Source organism: Durio zibethinus, chromosome 25 (genome assembly GCF_047325235.1).
Source record: "Durio zibethinus cultivar Kanyao isolate XHJ-2024 chromosome 25, ASM4732523v1, whole genome shotgun sequence".
In the NCBI taxonomy this organism is placed as follows: Eukaryota; Viridiplantae; Streptophyta; class Magnoliopsida; order Malvales; family Malvaceae; genus Durio; species Durio zibethinus.
In genome coordinates, this window is record NC_143186.1 from 10,873,246 (window position 1) to 10,894,890 (window position 21,645).

The 21,645-nt window shown below is 31.9% G+C and overlaps 3 protein-coding genes across 6 annotated transcripts; 2 read left to right on the top strand and 1 right to left on the bottom strand.

Annotated features, from left to right (window-relative positions):
* Positions 1 to 481: 481 nt before the first annotated feature.
* On the top strand, positions 482 to 10,091 carry LOC111276000 (ubiquitin carboxyl-terminal hydrolase 15-like). 4 transcript variants are annotated; one of them, XM_022861695.2, is made up of 15 exons: positions 482 to 642; positions 1,956 to 2,314; positions 2,517 to 2,946; positions 4,571 to 5,012; positions 5,102 to 5,549; positions 5,623 to 5,774; positions 5,906 to 5,994; positions 6,457 to 6,542; positions 6,639 to 6,801; positions 6,959 to 7,082; positions 7,225 to 7,382; positions 7,494 to 7,578; positions 8,039 to 8,251; positions 8,691 to 8,752; positions 9,157 to 10,091. In XM_022861695.2, exons 3-15 carry the CDS (start codon positions 2,660 to 2,662, stop codon positions 9,863 to 9,865), a joined length of 3,018 nt encoding a protein of 1,005 aa, XP_022717430.2. In that variant the 5' UTR covers positions 482 to 642; positions 1,956 to 2,314; positions 2,517 to 2,659; the 3' UTR covers positions 9,866 to 10,091. The 4 variants fall into 4 exon arrangements, with proteins under 4 accessions (XP_022717430.2, XP_089610976.1, XP_022717428.2 ...); XM_089754850.1 differs by having other exon boundaries at positions 5,626 to 5,774; XM_022861693.2 differs by lacking the exon at positions 1,956 to 2,314.
* A 132-nt stretch (positions 10,092 to 10,223) lies between these two features.
* Positions 10,224 to 11,704, bottom strand: HBP1 (SOUL heme-binding family protein). The gene is made up of 2 exons (XM_022861698.2): positions 11,372 to 11,704; positions 10,224 to 10,847 (listed from the first exon to the last, which is right to left on the bottom strand). Exons 1-2 carry the CDS (start codon positions 11,623 to 11,625, stop codon positions 10,412 to 10,414), a joined length of 690 nt encoding a protein of 229 aa, XP_022717433.1. The 5' UTR covers positions 11,626 to 11,704; the 3' UTR covers positions 10,224 to 10,411.
* An 883-nt stretch (positions 11,705 to 12,587) lies between these two features.
* LOC111276337 (E3 ubiquitin ligase PARAQUAT TOLERANCE 3-like) lies at positions 12,588 to 13,873 on the top strand. The gene is made up of 2 exons (XM_089754654.1): positions 12,588 to 13,122; positions 13,176 to 13,873. The coding sequence occupies exons 1-2, from the start codon at positions 12,640 to 12,642 to the stop codon at positions 13,656 to 13,658; spliced, it is 966 nt and encodes a 321-aa protein (XP_089610780.1). The 5' UTR covers positions 12,588 to 12,639; the 3' UTR covers positions 13,659 to 13,873.
* Positions 13,874 to 21,645: the final 7,772 nt, after the last annotated feature.

A 21,645-nucleotide genomic window follows, 5' to 3' on the forward strand; every position in this document is an offset into this window, starting at 1 on the left:
TTTTTTACTAATTTACAAAAGAATATGATTAGATTATTTGATTTAATAATTGATATATATTTTTATTCAAAGAATTGGGGTAAAAATTTTCAATCTCCAGCGTGGAAAAGAAAATATTATTCTTTAAAGGATTAAACTTCTTGTTATTTTGTTTTATTTTATCTGCTACTGATATTTTAACACGACAAAATGAGCAGAGATAGAAAAAAAAAGAAAAAAAAAAAGAACACAAGGCAATTACAGTCCAAAACTCCATATTCAACAAATCCAACGGTTGAAAACAAATCTTATAATTTGGCTATATCCTATAAACAGTACAAAGAGTGGACCCCAACACTCTGTCCCTTTGATAGCAAATTACCATGTGCCATGTGTATAAAGTGACCAAAAGTACATTGCTTTGTGTCTGAGCAGACCAGACAAAAAAATTTGCCAAAATCTTCGAAAGTGTAAAGAAGTGTGAAGGCAAACAAGTTGCACTGTAAGAGAGAGAAAAACTGTTGTCCTTAGTCTTACCATATGCGTAATCAAAGAATCTTTTTGAAGTAGAAAAATAAGTTAAGAAGAAAGAAAATAAGTACTGTTTGTTGGGGGTTTTTTTTTTTTGCTTCAGATTTCTTCATCAGCTTGCATGAGTGACAGGTATGAAAGATTCAAGCTATACTCAACTTTGACTATCATTTCATTAAGTTGTACTTTCTTTAGTGTTCATTTTGCTTTTTGGGTTTTTGAATCTGAGATTGTAGAAGTGCTTTGTTTCATTTAAGTTTGCTGTTTTGTTGAACAAAAGTTGGGTTTTTTTTGGCAGAAGATTTATTTGTTGGTCTGTACTTTTTGTTCTAGCTTTGTCCTAGAAAATGCTGGATTTAGTCGGTGTTTTTTGTTGGTCATTTTGGGTATAGTGTAGATAAGGACCTGAAAATGGAACTAGTGCTTAGAAATGTTTTTTTTTTTTTGTTATACTAATGGGTATTTTCTAGTAGGAAAAATTTTAGTTCTATGCTCTTGGGTATGTATTCTTTTAAATTGTATTCTATCTTGTTTGCTTCATTCGAGTAACTCTAGCTGAAATGCTGGTGCTTTGGAGCAGAGCAATTGCTTTGTTTTTTTTTTTTTTAAGATTTAGCTTGTTGTGCCTGATAAAAGTAACTATATTTGGAATTGGAATGTTTGGTGCATTGGGGAAGTGAGATTGTTCAGCTAGACGTCTTTCCAAGGGGGGAAATAGTCGAATAATGATGGTAAACTAATTAATTGGTCGTTTTGTGTTAACAAAAACTTTCAAATTTCATTCCAAGACCCTCACAAGATATTGTAAAGATGGTTAATCCTCCTGCCACAATGCCTCATTCCCTTCTTTTTGTTGCTCTCTCTGGAAGCAAAGTATTGAAATTTTAGCAGCTCATGCCATTACACTAGCAAAACTGCTTATGTAGCCATGAATCTTCTGCAAAATTCAGATACTGATAAATGATTGAGCCTTTTCTGGAGAAGTTTTCTGGAGAAGTTGGGAAGTAAACTAATTTAAGGTGTTTAGGTTCTTCAATTAATAACATATTGTCTTACAATCACAACTGTACATATATAAATTTATAAATCAGTAGAGAAATAACATTTAGAAAGAAGGGAGATGAGTTTGACTTATTTTGATATAGTTGTAGACTCATAACCAGCAAACTAAATTTGGCTGAATCAAACATGCTTCAGTTTCTATCATTTAGTGGTGGTGAGCAATTTCTGTGAACCTGTAAATGAGAGACCATTGCAGCAGTGTCAAGTTAGAGTAAAGTTCCTCAGTGGCATCTTATGGAAGAGAAATCTGATTTTGATGGCTGTGAATCCTTATGTTCGTTGACAGCTCAAACAAGAAATCTTGCCAGTCTTCCTGCCAATTTAATTCTGAAATTGATATATATTTGTGGTGGCCTTAAGTTTTATTGTCTTTGCTTTGGTAGGTTTATGTATAAAGTAAGAAAAGGTTTGCCTCAACTTGAGTCATACTCTAAGGACCAACTGCCTCCTCTCTAATCCTTCCTTTCCCAGTGTTGTAGCTGGGTTTGATTGCACTGTGAACAGGAGGGATTCAATGCGGATTGTAAATTGCATGCCATATTTTCCATCTTGAGAACTTGTTGCTGTCGGATATGTGGCTATGAACTGAACTGGCTTTACTGATATCTAAGCTTGGGAATTTCTGTCTCTGAGTTGTCATATAAAGTTCTTCATTCATTTTTATTCATGGGCTTGGGTAGTTTTTTTCACTGCCAGCCACATGAACGGCCCCATCTCCATCATTTTGAAAGAACTTGCAAAGGTTGGGTTGCACTTTTTATTGTATTATACTTCTAATCTGGAAAGAAGTAATCTGCTTTAGAGTTTTGATGCAAGTTGTTGCTGCAAAACATACCAAGTAGAATGTCAAGGAACTCTCTTTATGCTTAAGTGCATCTATTGATAGTGCAATATTTTATATAGCAATCTTATGTGTGACCTAATAAGTCAAGTAATTTTGACAGGGTTAAGTGGCAGCATAATTTTCGTGTTGTAATTTAAGTTGCCGTTGTGGGTGTTGATTTCATTGGACTTATGTAGCTTCTGAAGAATATCTTCTGGATAGTGAATTTGGGCTCAAATTGGACATGAGAATGCTTGTGGGGACATGCTTGAGCCAAGGGAAGCTGATATACCTGTATTGTTTCTGGTCTTGGTGGTGTTTCCTCTGGTTGCTTACTTCTTACTTGGGAAATGGAGTGAGGCTTCAAAGAAACGAGAGAGGATAAGTTTACTTGCTCAGCTTGCTGCTGAAGAAGCTCTTAAAGCAGAAACAATGGCTGCTGCCAGTGCTATTCCACTTGTTCCTTCTTCAAAGAATGGGTTACATATGTGTGCCAAGTGCTTTGCTCCAGCAACAACTCGCTGCTCCCGCTGCAAGGCTGTCAGATATTGGTATATTCCACCCCTTAGCAGCTCCAATGTATTTTCTTTATTACTATACTTCATTGTTGTTGAATGCTCTTCTTATTCAAGGAAGTAAAATATAGAATTAAATGCTGGATAGCAACATTTTGGAATAAAAGTCCACAGCTAGGCTAGAGTTTTATAAATGATAAAATATCTCTTGTTTATTATCACTTTGCAGACATACATATGCCTCTTCTCGTGGCTGCCTGTCTTAAATGAATTTTGAATAATTCATCAGTCATTTATATCCTGGAGTATAGTCTATAATATTCTTGGGTAGTCTTTCATGCTTCATGTCTGATGCTGCCATAGACCCTAGCCATGGGCTGATTTATTTATTATTGATTTGATTGTTGAAATTTTGCCTGAAATTTCTTTTTAATTTCTTTTCATCCCCTCATTCATTCTAACTTTTGTAAACTTTACATTCAGGCTTTCTCTGGAGACTTGCTAGGTTTTCTGCTCTTCCTTCACATTCTGTCTTTTTGGCTTAATTACCTTGCCTATTACTAGTGTTCCACATTTTAGTTTAGTCAATAAGGTTTCATTTCCTTGCATTTTGTGTAAGGCTGTCATTATGCATAAAAATAATCTTATCTTCTCAACGCCAGTCTTGGAGGTTCTGAGTTGGTCTTTGTCTTTGAATTGGTCACTTTTTAGTCTCAATAAGTTGTTGAAACCCAATGGCCCACAGAAGAGGATGTATTTTACCATTCTTTTGGCTCCTCTCCCTCCACACTCTTCGTCTATCAGGGTAGGTGGAGATTTGGGGAAAAGATGGGAGGGAAGAGTTGGGGGCGGTGACATTGAAGTGTTGACAAAATGAATATTAACATAGTACCATAGGAGACTTCATAATTAGTATGTTTATAAGTTTACATAGAAGAGTTGTCATATGTTATGTTGCAATCTCTGTACGAATAGGCTTTTGTATGTATAGAGAAATTACCACAGCCTTTCTAACATAAGAGTTAATTAATTTAATTTTCAAGCTTAAATTACTCTGAAGTATAGTTAATTAATATTCTGGAAATATACTAAATTAATAACTAAAAAGAATGGCTGAATGGTATATTAGTACTACAGCCAAAAACAAACTGGCTGTGGCAAAATATTATGTTCCTGCTACATCATCTTGAGTAATTTTTGAAATTACTGAACTTCTAAATTTCTTTACATTAAAATACATTTATTGATTATGACAGGAAAAACATGTACTATAGACTTTAGGAGGTGCAAGAGATCAGCAATGAAAATTTATTGGTGGTAGGAATCACCATCCGTTTGAAATCTTTTGCGCCTGACTCTATGTCACAATTCATTAATGGATAACGTTTGCAATAGAAAGAGTAAATTTATAAACCAAATGTACCCGTAATCTTCCTTGTTTCTCGTTTCATGTAAAATGGTTATCTAATCTTCTCCCTCACCTTTTCCACTTCACTATGGTGCCTCCTTGAAACTTTCTAACACATTATATGGTCTACTTGCTGGATTCTGCAAGTTCACATTGATTTGATCTCTCTTTTTCCATAAATTTCAACCTGACCTGCATTTCATCACTTCCCACATGATATTTCTTTCTCTAAAACTGATGAGTTTTATGCAGTTCTGGGAGGTGCCAGGTTATTCATTGGAGGCAAGTTCATAAGCAAGAATGCATGCAGTTGGAGAGTGCAAGCTCAAGCTCATCTCATAGTGTTGCCACATTTGAAGAATCTGCGCTACTTAGTGACAGCATGAATTCTCGGTTCTTTGGGCACATTAATAAGCAGGCTGGCATGGAAAAAGTACCTTTAGATAATATAAATCATTGTCCGTTAACCACTGGTGTATTTGCTAATGGGGAATGTTCTACAGTTGATACCTCTCAAGTCTGTGCACAAGAGAGAAGAAGTACAGGCAAGAAAATTTCTCATAGATCCTACAGAGAAATGCTAAGAAGAGAGGATACAGCTATATTTGATTCTTGTGAGGAAACCTCGAGGACTAGAGCCACTAGTTCAACACCTAATAATATTTCTTCCAAGGAGGCTTTTATAAGGCATAAGGTTCTTATCTTTAAATTTGTTTATGTAGAATGCATTAACTTTTATTTAATCATGTAGTTTCTGATAATTACATTGAACTATTGCTGCAGTCAAGAACTAGTGGCTTTGTTGTATCAGAAGAAGGAATCTTAAAACAGAAAAATGCCAACATGCATATTCATGGGCACAATGCAAGTACTGTAATGCATGAGAGTCATAAGCATCAAAGCCAATGTGGCAACATGTCTGAACCAAAAAGCAACTATGAATTTTCTGGCCCACCATATTCTGCTAAAGGTGGGACAAGTGCACATGAAGCTGAAACTGCTTTTGTCCTGAGTTCAGAGAATTTAGTCCATGCAGAAAATGCTTTTATTGGTGACTCAGTAGAGTCAGACTGTTCTGGGATGACAGCAGCAAAGGAATGGACAAAAGCTAGATGTTCATTGCAATCCCCGGGACCCAAAATCTCTAAATCACCTAAATCAGTAGTGAATGTGTCTGGAGAACAATTGTGCCCTGAAATGGAGAGGAAGGGACAAATTCCAGATGAATTAAGTAAATTTTCTACATTTCTTGATATTTAAGCTGTGCTTTTTGTAGTTTTTCATATTCTACAATTTTTGTGCAGAAGTTTCTGGAATGACAGGTGCCATACCGCCACCAGGAATCAATGGGGCTGCTAGCATGGGAATTATGGAAATGATGGGTTTAAGCAAGTCATCAAAACTTGCTCAGCAGGATTTTCCTGCACTTCGTGGCAATAGACGTAAGAAAATAAGGGTCAGTTTCTATTACATTTATCTATGATTTTTATCTATTGTATCCCTTCTGCTTTGAGTTAAATTATTTCTTGGGGCTCTTGAATTGTGAACGGAAAACTCTGACTATGATCTACTATCATATTGTCTCAGATGCTATTTCCTTATGAAGAATTTGTAAGTTTCTTCCAATGTGATGTCTTTGATTTGTCACCAAGAGGCCTTCTTAATTGTGGGAACAGGTATCACTATTGTTACTTTTATGGTCTTACCTTCAGCTATATTTGCTCTATAACTTGGAATATGGGCTTCATGGTAGGAAAATTCTGTAGTAGCATATGTTCCTATAAACTAAATTAAAAAAAAATTACTGAAGATTGACTTCTTGAATGGCATATTAAGTATAAAACGAACCAAATAGTAACCTTAATACCCTATTGCATCTTATTTTCTTGATTTTACCCACAGAAGCTAGTTTAATTGTCCTATACTTCAGCATGATTGTTAATTAAAAAGCTGTGTATTAGACATCAGACCAATCATCTAAATGGAGTTTATTACTTAAACTTAAGATTCAATATTTCAACTTGTGATCTGGGGAAGCCTTTTTGGATTTTCCAAAGAAAGATAACTTCTTCATTGTATATAAAAGAAAGTCCTAGGAGCTCATGTTTAATGCACTGATTATTGTTTTAATTTTGCAGTTGCTATGCCAATGCTGTTCTCCAGTGTTTAACCTGCACGAAGCCTCTCAGCATCTATTTGCTGCATAGATCACATTCAAGAGCTTGTACTTTCTTTTTGTTGTTCACTTGTTTGTTACCTGTTCATAATAATAATATCTCTGTTCAATCATATACATAGCTTACTTTGTATTTCTTTATAGGTTATGGGAAAGATTGGTGTCTCATGTGTGAGCTTGAACATCATGTTATGTTGTTAAGAGAGAGTGGAGGCCCCTTGTCATCTAGTCGGATCCTTTCACACATCCGAAGTATTAATTGCCAGATGGGTGATGGAAGTCAGGAAGACGCACATGAGTTCTTGAGGTGTACAGGATTCACTAGCCAATATCCCCCCACACCCTTCTTTTTCCCTCATTTATGTGTCTAGATTTGTCAGTTTTGCTTTAAAATTTGATGCTTGTACTGTAAGAATGGAAATTTCATGCCCTTGCCTCTCTAAAAATTCAATTGTTTGTTTCAGACACCTGGTTGCTTCAATGCAATCAATATGCTTAGAGAGATTAGGTGGCGAACACAAGGTTGACCCCAGGTTGCAAGAGACAACATTTATACAACATACTTTTGGAGGACGCCTTAGGTCAAAGGTGTTTATAGTTTGTTTAACTTTTATCTTAAGCTATCTCATGAGCTATTGTTGTGGTGCTTCATTTTTCTTTTCTTTTCTTTGATTCGTATTTCTTTTAAACTTTTTTGTTGCCTATATATAATGAATCTGCATGTAATCAGGTTAAGTGTCTAAGATGTTCTCACGAGTCAGAAAGATATGAAAACATTATGGATCTTACATTAGAGATATTTGGTTGGGTTGAGTCATTGGAAGATGCACTAACTCAGTTTACAACACCTGAAGATTTGGATGGAGAAAACATGTACAGATGTGGAAGGTGTGCAACCATGTTCTAGCTTGTTGTCATATTATCCCTTAATAGAATTATTAGATGACTTGTTATAAATTTGTTTAATTTACTGTCTCCGGAAATATTTTTTATCAAAAGGTGTGCTGGTTATGTTCGGGCTAGGAAGCAGTTGTGCATACATGAGGCTCCTAACATCCTGACAATTGTCTTAAAGAGGTTTCAGGTATCACTCTGCTCTACATTGTATTGCCCTCAGCTAATGTCATGTCATAAGTGCTACAACATAGCTTAGAGCTTGCTCTTTTGGTCTATAGACAATTAGGTTTGAGTTTGTTTTGGTGGTTAATAAGCTGCTTCATAATTATATTAGCAACTTATTCAACTTAAGCAACTTATATATATATAGACACACACACACTTAACAAAATAGCAGACAAGTCAGACTCAAGTTTGATTGTTGACATTATATATATGTCCTGTTGTAAACACACCAAACCTAAATTTGGTTAGCTTCTCAATAGGTGTTTTTCTTATAGGCAATGTGGGGATGATAGGTTCTATATTTACCTATCCATCCTACATTTCTGTCTGTGTTTCTGTAGTTGAAGTATTGCCTAATATCAATTTTTAATTTGTTTATTATTTGACTTGATTATTTTTTGACATGGCTGTTGCTTAATCAGGAGGGAGAATATGGGAAAATAAACAAGTGTATCACTTTCCCTGAGATGCTGGATATGATTCCTTTTATGACTGGAACGGGTGACATCCCTCCACTTTACATGCTTTATGCTGTTGTGGTGCATTTGGATACATTGAATGCATCTTTCTCTGGACATTATGTGTCATATGTAAAAGATTTGCGAGGCAAGTGGTTCAGGATAGATGATACTGAGGTAAAGTTATCTCCTTAGGTTTGGCACAAGGTGATTGATTATTTACATGAGCATAATGGTTTTACTTATTCAAAAGATGGCAAGTTTAATATTTCTTAGAAATACAGCTGCTCAGTGAAAATATTTAACGACCGTTTTGTATTGTTCTTCTCTTTTTTTAGAAAAGGTAAAAGCCATAATTCTGTGAACATCTATTTACATGATGATGTTATTGGTCAAGTTATTTTTATTTTCTCGTTTTCTTTTCTCTTGCTATTAGTGTTATTGGAAGGAATCTCATCATTCATGCTTGTATGTTTCATGGGCTCCAATAGCTGATGTAAAGAATTAACATGATTTTTTGCATGTTTAAATTTGTACTAATTCTATCTGTTTTGTTTAGATTGTCTTTTGTTGCCATGGGATTGAACAAGGTTTTGGTTTCCCCTTTCACTCACAGGTACATCCAGTCTCGATGAGCCAAGTGATGTCTGAGGGGGCTTACATCTTATTTTACATGAGGTAGACACCTATTATTGCTAGATTACTCTAGAAATACCATCTTCTCTTGTTTTCTTCCTTCCAGTAATTCCCTTTTCCCTTTTTTGGTTTTCTATCCCATGTAATCAGTTTTTTTTTTTTTGTTGAAATTACCTAGCAATAATGTTACTTAGCAATCTCCTGCATCTTAATTAAAATCAATCTTCTTTCTCCAATGAAAGAAAATACTAAGATTCGTCATGTGATATTGTGTTTATGGTGTTCCATGTTGTTTATTTAACATACATCATGCTGCAGTTTAAATGTTGAAAAACTAGTCAGTTTTCTTGCTATATTTGTGGATGTGTCTTTGTTGTATGAATGTTACTTTTGGCATCCATATCGATGCTATCTTCTAGCTCTGAAAGTATGTAATTCTTTCCAAGGTCGTGCCCTCGCCCTCAAAGAGCATTCGCCAAAAAGATCATACAGAAGCAAGTTCCCTCTAGGCACGTGTCAACAAAAACAGAGAAGCCTTCACAACTGGCACAAAGTAAATCCAGTAGCCATTCTGTTGGCCCCCAGCTTTTCCCAGATTTCTGGCCAGAAATTGCTACAGGCTGTATTAACCACAACTCTAATGGTATTCTTAGGCAGAGTGCAAATAGTAATGTTCATCCTGGGGTGGAGATGTATGCTGAGCCTACCGGTATGGAGTTCTCTGATGCTACATCAAGCGATTGGTCCCTTTTCACAAGCTCAGATGAGGCGTCTTTTACAACAGAGAGTACTAGAGACTCTTTCAGTACCGTTGACTATGTTGATGCAAGCAATGGAGATCCATTCTCAATCTTCAATAACTTGTATACTCCGGAATCCTCCTCTAGCAACACGGTTTCTTGTAGAATGTTTTCAACCAGTAGATCCCATACTAGGTATGTGTTAGAGGAGAAGGTTTATGTTTTAGATTCCTACTCATCACCTCCACCTGTGAATAGAGTTCAAGAGAACTTGACACAGTTATGTGATTCTTTGACCGACGTTTCTTTAGATAGTGACTATGGCATGTTTGTAAAACATGGGAGTTACCCAAAAAATGCTCTTGATAGAACTGCTGATTGTGGACGCTGGTTCAAGGAAATTCCCACCGATTAAATAGTGACTTAGGTAGAAATGTCGCCTCAATTTTTGTTTTCAGTGCTTTGTTGATTGAGGCATGTGGATGATATTAAAATACCCAAGGAAAGGAATATTTTCTTATTTAATGAAAATACTTTTTGAAGATTGTATAGAACAAGCCTCAGAGTGACTGGTATATTGTTTGGCCAGCAACTTCAGATGTACTTTTCTTTCTTCTTATGGTAGAATTTGCCTTCATAATTATTAGCAAACTAGATAAAAATTGTAAATCTAGCAACTTTTTCATTCTATCATATTTACTTACTTTCTGTACATTTAATGATGTGCTATGAATTTTCAGTTAAGAGTTGTCAAAGGAAAACCACTAGAAAGATTAAATTATCGAAAACCATTTATTTTCCAATGCTACATGTTACATACAGAATCTTTGATCCTCGGTTTCTCATCTCAGACAAAGTTCAGAGATTCAGAACATAAGAACAAAGCATTCTCAGGAGTTGTCTGTAAGATTGTTAACTTGTAGTTCTAGGATAGCTCAGTTATTTTCCTCGTACTTTAAACTTATGCGGGCAAGAACTCATCTTCCATATCAAACAAAATCCAAATCTCATTCACCCTGTCACTGAATTCAAATGGAGAGTTATACTGTGCAACTGTATAAACTGAACTTGCATCAGCTTTCCGAGTCTTCTCGATTGCAGCAGACCAAGCAGTGCCTTCAAGACTGGCTTCCAAGGCAGCCGCTTCCTCTCCGACATTATAGTCCGTAACAAATCCACTGAATTGCCTTATTGCTACATATGTGGATTTCCATCTTTGGACATGGAGGCCTTCAGCCGCTGGCGGATTTGCCTGGTTCACCTTTGGGACATAAAAGCTGACGGTAAATGATGACTCGCAGAAGGGTCCATCGCTTGGTAAAACTTCTGTGATCACCGGAGCTGTCATTTCTATCTGTTGCTCGTATTTGTTGTTTCCTTGAATGTAGTCAAATAGCCTATAAGAGGAAGTAGGAACCATGTTTTTAGCACTTCCATTAATTTTATATAGTAGCAAGTTTTTAAGAAACCATGAATATCTTGGAAGCAAGAAAAAGAACATTTGACAATAGATGCTTATATCTGCAAAACTAGATTAGGTTGGAGACAAAGCTAAATTTAAACACCGATGGGCATAGAAAATGTAAGTTTTCTAGGAAAATTTCAGACTTTCTGCTATGAAAGCAGGGCGGCTCTATTTTCCCATCTGCTACGCCTTTCAAGTATAATAATCACATCTAAGGTAACAAAAGGTTCAAATTACTAGTCTCCAGCAATCTAACAGATTGGTTTTGTTGCAATCAGTATAAAACAAATCAAGGGAGAGTCTAATGCATCTGATTCTGATTATGAAGAGAATATGATATGATATGATATGATTAGATTAAAAAAGATAGATTAAAAATTTCTTGAAGGATGGGAAATTCAACCATAGAAATAAACAATCCAAAGAAGTTAATAAACTGAGAGACAGTAAACTTACTGAAGAAAGCCTGTCCTGGTAGCCTCAACAAGAGAAATACCCTGAATAGAAGAAGTTGACATCCACACGGTGGAATTGTACCTACGAATCTCATAGTCATTGCCAGCTTGAATCACATCAAAAGTTGGGCACTCTATCCGGTTACATGTTGGTGGAAATAGCCCAACATTGTTCTTGCTTGTTTCTGGCAACAGACCAATGTTTGAGAGCAGACTCAAGAGAAGTGATAGTTTGAATGTGTTGAAAGCAGCCATCAGTGAAGTTTCCTATTGGAGAGTTTAAGCGAGTTTGAGGGTAATGGGGTTACTTATCGTTGTTGTTTAGAATTATTCTGAAGTATCCATGTTTCTCGTCCACACATTTATAGGTCTGGATGATAACGTGGAAGTGTCCAGAAGCCAGCTGCCTCCCACGCAACAATTGAACACTAGGCCATGATGTGGCAATAATTGATTTACAGTTTTTAAATTGAATTTATATTTGATGTATTATTTTAATATTTAGTTTTTTTATATAATTAATAAATTAAATAATATTAATTTATTAATGAATAAATATTAAATTTTAAAATATAAAAAATTAATATTTTTAAAAATTAATTTATTAATAAGTTTATATCAATTGATTTATCTTACTAATAAAATAATATCACTTAATTAAGTGACAACATATAAAATAATGTATTAAATATAAATATTTTTAAATTTTATCGCATTAACATCAATACCCTATAAATTTTTTATTTTATTCTCTCTGTTTTGAGTATTATTGACTTTCATAAAATTTTAAAAAGATTTTTTGATTTTAATGTATTTAATATTAAAATTTAATTTTTTATAAAATTAAAATTTCATGATTTTTTATGTTAAAAATAAAAAAATTTGAAAAAATAATTTTAAAATATAAAAAAGTTTTAAATGTTAAAAAATATATATAATTGTGACACATCTAAAAAACAAAAATAAATAAAAAATTTGGATGAAAGGAGTATTAATTTATTGATATTTTAAAAAATATTTTAGAAGTATGGGTCAATATTTTAACTTAATTATTGAAGTTTTTAAATTCAATTAATGGTATATGAAATTTTTTTTTTCATAATTATAATATTCGTAAACCAAATTCTAATCAAAGTTGGATTACAGTTTTTTTTTTTAAATAAAAAGGAAAGAAAGAAAGTCACGTGTACAGTTTAGTTTGTAAGCCAAATTAAGCACTTGGAAACTTCTCTGCAAACCTCTGTAACCCTCTGTTCTAAGAATTGATTAATGGCTGTTTTGTATTACAAGTTTAAGACTTCCATTGATGGTCCGTTCATATCAGTTTCTGCTTTAAAAGCCCAAATCTTTTCTTCCAAGCGTTACGGCAATGGTAAGGATTTTGATTTGTTGATCAGCGATGCCCGAACCTATGAACAATTTGCTGATGGCTGCTCCTTAATCCCAGCGAACTCTTCTGTTTTGATTTGTCGTGTTCCCAAGATTGAAAAACCAGTTATTATCGGAGAAAAAGAAAAACCCAAGATTGAAAACATCCCATCGTCTGTTGTGAGACATTCTCCAGAAGAAGAAGGTTTTGATTTCTATGATTTTGGACTTGATTTTGATTCCGTTCCCACAAAGTCAACCGTGAATCCAAGCAATAGCTGTTGTAAGGAAGACAAAATTGATGTTGTGTTTAAGTTTTTACCTGTTAAAGGGTTTGGAAAGCGCCAAATTCCACCACAAGGTTATGTTTACCGTCATTGTAAGGTGACTGGACTTTATATTCAGTATTGCCCTACAATGTTTACCGTCATTGTAAGGTGACTGGACATTATATTCAGTATTGCCCTACAAATGGTGATCCCAACTTTGATTTTAAAAGGGTTAAGCCTACAACTGGGATATCGAAGAAATCTGTTTCAACTTCCAGTGGTTCTGTGATTTCTTATGCTTCTGCTTCAACTTTGAGTAGTTCTGTTGGTGATAATTTACCACCCGAATTACACTACCCATTGTGCAAAAAAGTCATGAAAGATGCTGTTTTGGCAAAGTGCTGTTTCGCTAGTTTGTATGATAAATGTATAAGAGATCGCATTGTTTCCAAGTCTGTTTGTGTTTGCCCATGGAAAATAGTGTCTGATGATGTTCTGGCTAATATGCCTCTTAGAGATACTATCAATCGAATTCTGAATCAATCTGGAGATTCAACTTCTAACAGTGCTGGAACTGAAGCTGCCAACATGAAAAGGAAGCACCTGCTTGCAGCGAAAGAAATACAACAGAAGAGGCCAGATTTGGGGTGAGACAGAACAAGAAAAGGAAGAGGAAGGCAAAAGCGTATTTACAATGGGGACAATGGGAGCAATTTCCTTAAAAGTTTTATATATCTGGGAAATTACAGTTATATGGAAACAGAAGTAGTTTGATTGAGGGAGATTTGTACCTGTAGTTCTTCATTTTGTAATAAAATTATTCATTTACAAAAAAATATATCATTCTTTTGCAGTTTCATTTTCAACTTAATAGAAATTATATTTTCTAGAACTGTTGTCTGATTTACAGTTCTCTGTTTCTTTTGTCTACTTGTTGAAGACTAATCTTATTCGGATCTTTTCCTTTCTTATTCCATCTACATTACAAAACAACTGACGAGTTTGCCTTATTTTGATACGGATTATAGATTTTACGTAAGTAGTAAGTCAGATTTGATGTGTCAGATTTGGTGTTGATTATTGTTAAATCAGTTGATATGTTATTGGAATTGATATTTAAAAATTACGATTTAAGAAAAACTTAAGTGCATAATGTCTTCTTCAATAAAATATGTAGTAGGATAGAAAGTTAGGGATAGATTAGGCACTTCAATAAAGAAAGTCAGATTTGGCTAAAACCCTTTGCTGTTTTGGTTAGTCATGTCGTGTTTGTCCTTTCTATGTGACTTGAGTTTCGTTTTTCTCGATCCTACATGTATCTGTCTCAATACTCAGTCAATTATTAAAAGCGGAAGTAGCCTATTCAAGGAATCAATTAACATAAGAGATGATATATCACATACAAATGGTAAATGCAATCAACTGATCAGTCAATTGTTCAGCTAGTTCCAGGTCATTATATCAGCAAAAAGAAGTTCCCATTCATTCAAGTTGTTGGAAGGCTCGTATTGTTGTTATCAGATATTCCACTTTAATTTTGGTGTTCCTAAAATGGTTCGGACATATGCAGAAATAGTCTCATTTACCTATACACACCATATGCATATTGTCTTATGCTGTCCTTGTCTGTTTCTTATGCACTAGACATTTTAGTTAAGAAATACCTATAATTGTTTCATTTGAAAGACTTGAGTTTAGTTAAATTTCGGTTTATAACATAAATTGATGTTGAGCACATGCTGTAGGTTTCTGTTATAGCTCCGTGACTTTATACATGGTGTGATTAAATGCAATAAATTTCCTTGCAATTACCATCAGCCTAGACTACCTAAGTCACACTTTAAAGAGCACTTCGACAACAGGAAGGGATCTGTCGAGTCTCCAATACTTCAGTTTATGTTTTAGAATTTTATTTTCTTGAAGCAGTAGCGCTAGGAAAACTCAATTTTCTTTTCCTAGGTTTGCTTCTTTGAGTATAATTAGATTCCTGATGACTTTTTCTGGTTTGCAATATAGGAATCACCTAAAACTCTAAACTGGCAGATGCAATTTGTTAATTGTTGATTGTGTCTTTCCTCTTATCCTTTCTTCCAGTATGTCCTTTTTTTTTTTGTATTATTTCTGTCTTCTTTGTCTTTGTTCTTTCAATTTTATGATTTTTATGAGTATATACTGTTTTTGTACCCCCAATATATATACATATATATATATACATATATACTGTTTCCTTCTGTAATTCTGGATCTTGCAAAATTGATAATTAAATAGTTAATTAAATAGTAAATAATTTTAAATAGTTCAAGAACCCAACAAGAGGCTACGGACAACGATAATAAGAAAAAAAAAATCAACCCAGATAATATTTAATCAGAACAGTTATATCCAGTTCATAAGAAAAAAAAAAACCTTTGATCTTTCCTACAATCCCAAGGCTTCTAAAAACTAATGACAATATAAATGATTCGTCTACTTCCATTTAATCTTGGCGTAGCCATCAACTTCAAAAATTGAAGATGAATGAAGTCATTGTTATCCTCATTATCCTCGTATTACTTCTTCAATTTTTGTGTTGGGTTGCAATTGCAAATGCAGGGAAGAAAGGCCAGGAGGAAAGCAAGCTAGAGAAGCGCCAACAGACAGCTGCAGATGCCGTTCAAGCCGCTAGTGATGTAGTTGAGGTTTTGGATGCCACCAAAGAAATTACTGGTGTTGATGTAAATGTGGATGTACGTGATGATAATTGTCTCGTCTGTTGTCTTTGTGAATGATTTTTGGCTAGCTGAATAAAATCCTCACATCAGTTGTATGCTAGTGATCTTTGGCCTGTAATCATGCGCATATGGAACTAGGTACAGTTGCTTTAGGCCAAATGCTCGAAATATATGTAGATTTCAAATAAAATCCTCACAAGCTTTGTTTTTTTCGGTTGCTTCTATATGCATGTTTGCACTATTTTCATCCATATTTATGGTCCAATTCTTACCTTCTAAAACTTCAAAATGTGTAAAATGTGGTCCAAATCTTACATTCTGAAACTTAAAAATGTGTTCATACACGCCAAAAAAGCAAATCATTGAAGCCAACACTTGCTTTGATTTTGGCCTATGAAGTACAGACGCAAACACGTAACATGAGTATAATACGATGCAGATAAGTTAACACAATAAATTTTAAAAATTGAAAATGTAGATACATAATATGAAATAAGAATGCAATATGATATAGACACAATAACACATTAACTTTTAAAAAATAAAAACAAAAATATGATAAGACACGATAATAAAAAAGATTTTTTATGTATTATAATTATTAATTAAAAATATATGATAAATGTTGAGCTAATTTTTAAAAAATATTTATCCTTATAAAATAAAACTTATGATAGTCATAACAATAAAAGAATATATAATGTCATTATACGAATGAAAATTATCTTTTTCTTTTTTCTTTTTTTACTTATTCAATCAAATTCAACACATATTTCAATATATCATAAGTATCAAAATATCAAACATGAATACGAGATAATTACACGAGAGGCTAAAAAATGTCCGCGCTTCGTAAATTTTGACCCTTTAGGCATCTTCTGCAAACAGCCACTCAATTTCAACAATCTTGTCATTATTTAAGGATATGTTTTTTCACTATTAAAGTATGTATGTTAACCATGGCAGCAATGTTAGAGTTGGAAAAATATATGAAAAATAAAAATTCAGAACTTCCAAATCCCTTGATAGTGTTAAGCTTGAAGTAATTCTAACAATTTGTTAATTTATATTATTTATTTTTTGTCAAATATATATAAAATATAAAAATTATGATATCACAATTCTATCAATATATCAAATAAAAAATATAATTTTTTTATTTTTACCAAACTCATAGATGGTACTTCTTGCTAAAATTTTAAATTATATCACTTTCATATATATATATATATTTATCGTTTTAATATCATATCATCGTATTGTTTTTAAATTGTTAGATTTAAAAGCTAGCAGCCAAAATATTTGGCCTTTAATATTTCTATAAGAAGGAAATTTTAATTTTATGGGCATCTTATTTCTACTTTATTATTTTGATTTTTCCTTTGTTGGGGCTTCTAATAGATCAATGTCAAAGATACATTACCTAGGACATAAAACCTGGCCACCTTGAGCTTTGTAATCTTTTGGTTTTTATAATGTAAACTTCGTTAAAAGTTTTTATAAAATGATTCTTAGATTAATTAAATATTTTTTTATTGAAAATAGTGACTCAAATCCCATAAAAAATTTATATTGGATTTGTTAGATATTGCTTGATAAATAATAAGACTCACGGAAGAAGAATTTTAAGAGAAAAATGATTCTTAATAGATAAATTTGACTTTCAAATGAAGAATTCTAAGAGAAAATGGATTCTTAATAGGCAAATTAGTATGTTTATAAATAAGTGAAGTCTTTATAGGGTTAGGTATGAGAAAAAAAAATGTAAGAGAGTTATAGAGTTTTATGGGATAGACATCCTATAAGACTATTGGGGATTTATGTCTTATGGATGTGTATGTTTGTATGTTTGTATGTTTGTGAGTGAAATAGAGAATACTAAGAGGGTCTATAAAGGTATGATGCATGTGAGTGGATCGGATGAGACTGAGATAGTCCATATAAGTATGATGTATGAGTGTATATCGGTATGTATTTATTTATGTTGAAAGAATACATATAGATATGTGTTTATTTGGGTTGAGGATACTTCATAGGACTAGAAAAGATTTAGAAGGTTTATAGGTATTGATTGTTGAGTTCTTAATTTGATGTTTGTTTGTAATTCTGTACAACTAATAAATCTTTTTTCTCATTTGTAAACGTAGGTCGGTTGAGCTAAACTACGATAAATTATTATCTCTTATGTGATTGATTAATTGTTTAGTTTTGCTTCCGCTGGTGTGATTAGATTGTAGGTTTTTTACCTAATAAGTTGTATCAAAGTTATGATGATTCCTAACAAGTGGTATCAGAGCTATAATGATTCTCAACAAGTGGTATCAGAGTATGGTACGAGCTATGAAAAAAGGCAAGTATAGAAGAGTTCAACTTAAGAAAGAAGTTTGAGTTTATATTTTGAAGATTAATTTGTGTGAAGTATAAAGACACATAAGAAAAGATGATTGTGAAACTTTCATTATAGGTGAAGTCAAGAATGTTTAGGATAAAGACAGATGATTTGATGAAATTTGAGTCAAGATGGAGATTGTTAGGAATAGTGACTCAAATCCCATAAGATATTTATTTAGAATTGGTTAGATATTGCTTGATGGATAAGAAGACTTATAGAAGAAGAATCCTAAGAGAAAAAAGATTCTTAATAGGCAAGTTTGACTTGCAAAAAAAATTCTAAGAAGAAAAAGATTCTTAATAGGTAAGTTAGTATGCTTATAAATAGGTAAAGTTTCTATAAGATTACGTATAAGAAAAAATGTAAGAAAGTTATAGGGTTATATGAGATAAACACCTTATGAAACTACTGAAGATTTATGTCTTATGGATGTATATATTTATATATTTATGAGTGGACTAGAAGAGGTTGAAAGGATCCACATAAGTATGGTGCATGTGAGTAGACTAGAGAAGACTGAAATGATCCACATAGGTATGATACATGGTGTATATGGGCATGTGTTTGTTTGTGTTGAAAGGGTGCACATGGGTATACATTTGTTTGGGTTAATAATACTCTATAAAACTAAAAGAGATTGAGAGGGTCTATGAGTAATAATTATTGAGTGCTTGATTTGATATTTATTTGTAATTCTCTACAATTAGTGGATCTTTTTTCTCATATGTGGATGTAGGTCGATTAGGCCAAATCATGTTAAATTGTTATCCCTTGTGTGATTGATTAATTATTTAGTTTTGCTTTTGCTAGTATGATTGGATTGTGAGGTTTTTGCCTAACATTTCTAACCTTATTGGTCATCTTACATTAATCAATTCTTTATTAATTTCTAGTCTAGATGAATATTGTCTATTATAATTGTTTCCTTTAAAGCTTTTAAAATTTCTCAAAATTTTTGTTTGAATCCATAATCGATTGCTCTTCACTTTAACTCACGATGTCATATATGCATAATTAATTAATTTATACATTCATGGTTTGTGAAATAAATAAAATCCACTTCATAAGGAAGTACAAAGCCTTTGATATTTCCCACAATTCCAAAGCTTTTAAAAGTGTACCATGTATATGATTCATGGAGTTGCATTTAATCTTTGTATAACCAGCAACTTCAAAAATTAAAGATCGGTGAATGCCTCATTCTCTTTATTCTCATCGTATTTGTCCTAACGATTTTTTTGTTGAGAACTCGATCAATAGATTTAAAGAAAATTTATAGAGTTATTATCAATTTATTTTTATAAAGGTGTGATTAGTCATCTAAAAGATCATTTTTTAATGAAAATTTAAAATTAATTAAGATTTACTAAAAGACATATTGATATATAAAAACAAGATTTGGATTCGAGAGTACGATCATAAGTGGAGAAGGTATTAGCACCCCACATCACCTATTCAAAGAACAGTACTAATTAAAAATTTGTATCTTTTTATTTTGATAATACAATCTTTTTTTATATTTAAAATTAATTCTCTAAAAGTTTATTTATAAAAAACATTTGGTCAAAATGTACCATAAGTCTTTATATTTTTTGAAATTTAGGAATTTAATCCCTCTAGTCTAATTCAAAAAAATTGAGTTTTTGTACTATTATGATTTATTAATTCTAGTCCAATCATTAATGGTGTTGAATTTTATCCATTTAAATGGTTGATGTGACTACTAACATGGCATTTTTAGTGGTTTATATTATTTTCGATGTTGACATGGATTAAAATATTGGCTACATGGCCTACATAAGTCCACATCAACATTAACAATTTATTTGATTTTTATTTTCTAATTACATCTCCCTAATAATTTTTCTAAATATCATAAAAAACAGTTTGAAATTGAAAAAACAAAAATTGATTTCTTGCCTGTAAAATTCCTAATTCTTACCATCCAAATCCTTAATTGAATAAAACTTCCCCAAATCTCAACAATCTTGAACCCTAATCAAAATTAAGAAATCCAATGCAGTTTCCCTAAGTCTCAACATCGTAGGATTCGACTTTCCTCACTTGGTTTCATCTTCTTCAAACTTCTTCGCACTTTCAAACAAGAATAGGTTAGATGATATAAATTTTCTCACTTACTATCCTCATCTTCTTCGCACTTTAATTACATTTACATTTTTTTGCTTTTTTAGTAGCTTTTTTTTGTAACATTTTTCTTATTTTATAAAAATTTATTATTTACACATTCTATAAATTTTTTAATGCTTTGGTGGAATTTATAGAAAATATCTTTATTCAAAAAAAATTTGAAAAAATTGATGACCATTCACAAAATTCTTAAATTTTCATCACAAGATATTTTTTATTTACAAATGACATATATGATTTACACAATTATAAACTAATTATGAATATTTTATAAATATTATTATTTACAAATTATAATTATTATTATTTTGTGAGAGTTTAAATAAAATTTTTATTTTGTAAAATTTATTTTTAGGATTATCCAAACTTTTTGGTGAAATCTCAAAAAATAATTTTTTCTTGGTGATAATTAAGGAAAATAAGATTATTTCAATTCTCTTTAAAAAAATTCCACTCAAAATATTTATTCAAATATTTTTATTTATCTTTATTTATTATTTATTATTTATATATTTGGTTATTTACATAACCTTTATTTTAATAAAAATAATTTTTAGATTATCCCAACTCTTTTATGAAATTCAAAAATATTTTTATTTATAATAATTAAAGAAAATTGAATTATTTTTAATTTTCTTTAAAAATTACATTCCGATAGATTTATTCAAATAATCCATTATTTTTCATTATTAATTGCAAAAAAAATTATTTTCAGCTAATACAATTCTTGAGTAGTCCCAACACTTTGATGAAATTTAAAAAAATATTTTGTTTTATGTGTAAAAGTTAAAAAAAATAAAAATATTTTAATTTTTCTTAATAATTATTTTTTAGGATTTCATCATTTTTTATTAAATTTTACTAAAAATTACTATTTATGTTTTATGTTATATTTTTATTAACATCATTACTTATTTCTTCTAAAATAATTATTTTATTATTTATTTAATTTTATAGTAATCACATAAAATAAAATAAAAAAAAATGAAATAAAAAAAAATAAAAGGCAAATAGTTTGGGTTAGAACGCAAGTTGGAGTGCGAGTCAATAGGTCAAAAGCCTAAGACAACATCATTTTGATTGGCTTATAAAAAAGCCTAATTTTGTTAAAAAAGCCTAATTTTGTTAAAAAAAAATTTCTTTCTTTTCTCTCTCCACTTTATGTCACCAAAATAAAAAATTTACCAAATTTAGGCCAATTTTCCAAATTCTAGTGATTGAAAAATTTATCTTGTCACTGAAAAATTTAAAAATTTTCAAAACCAACTCTAAAAAATTTCAAAAAAATCTCAAACAACCTGACTCAAATCCTTTGATTTTGGTTTTTTTCTTTTTTAAATTCTTTTTTGCATACTGGTTCTCCTTAGTGGATGGTCGTTAGATTTTT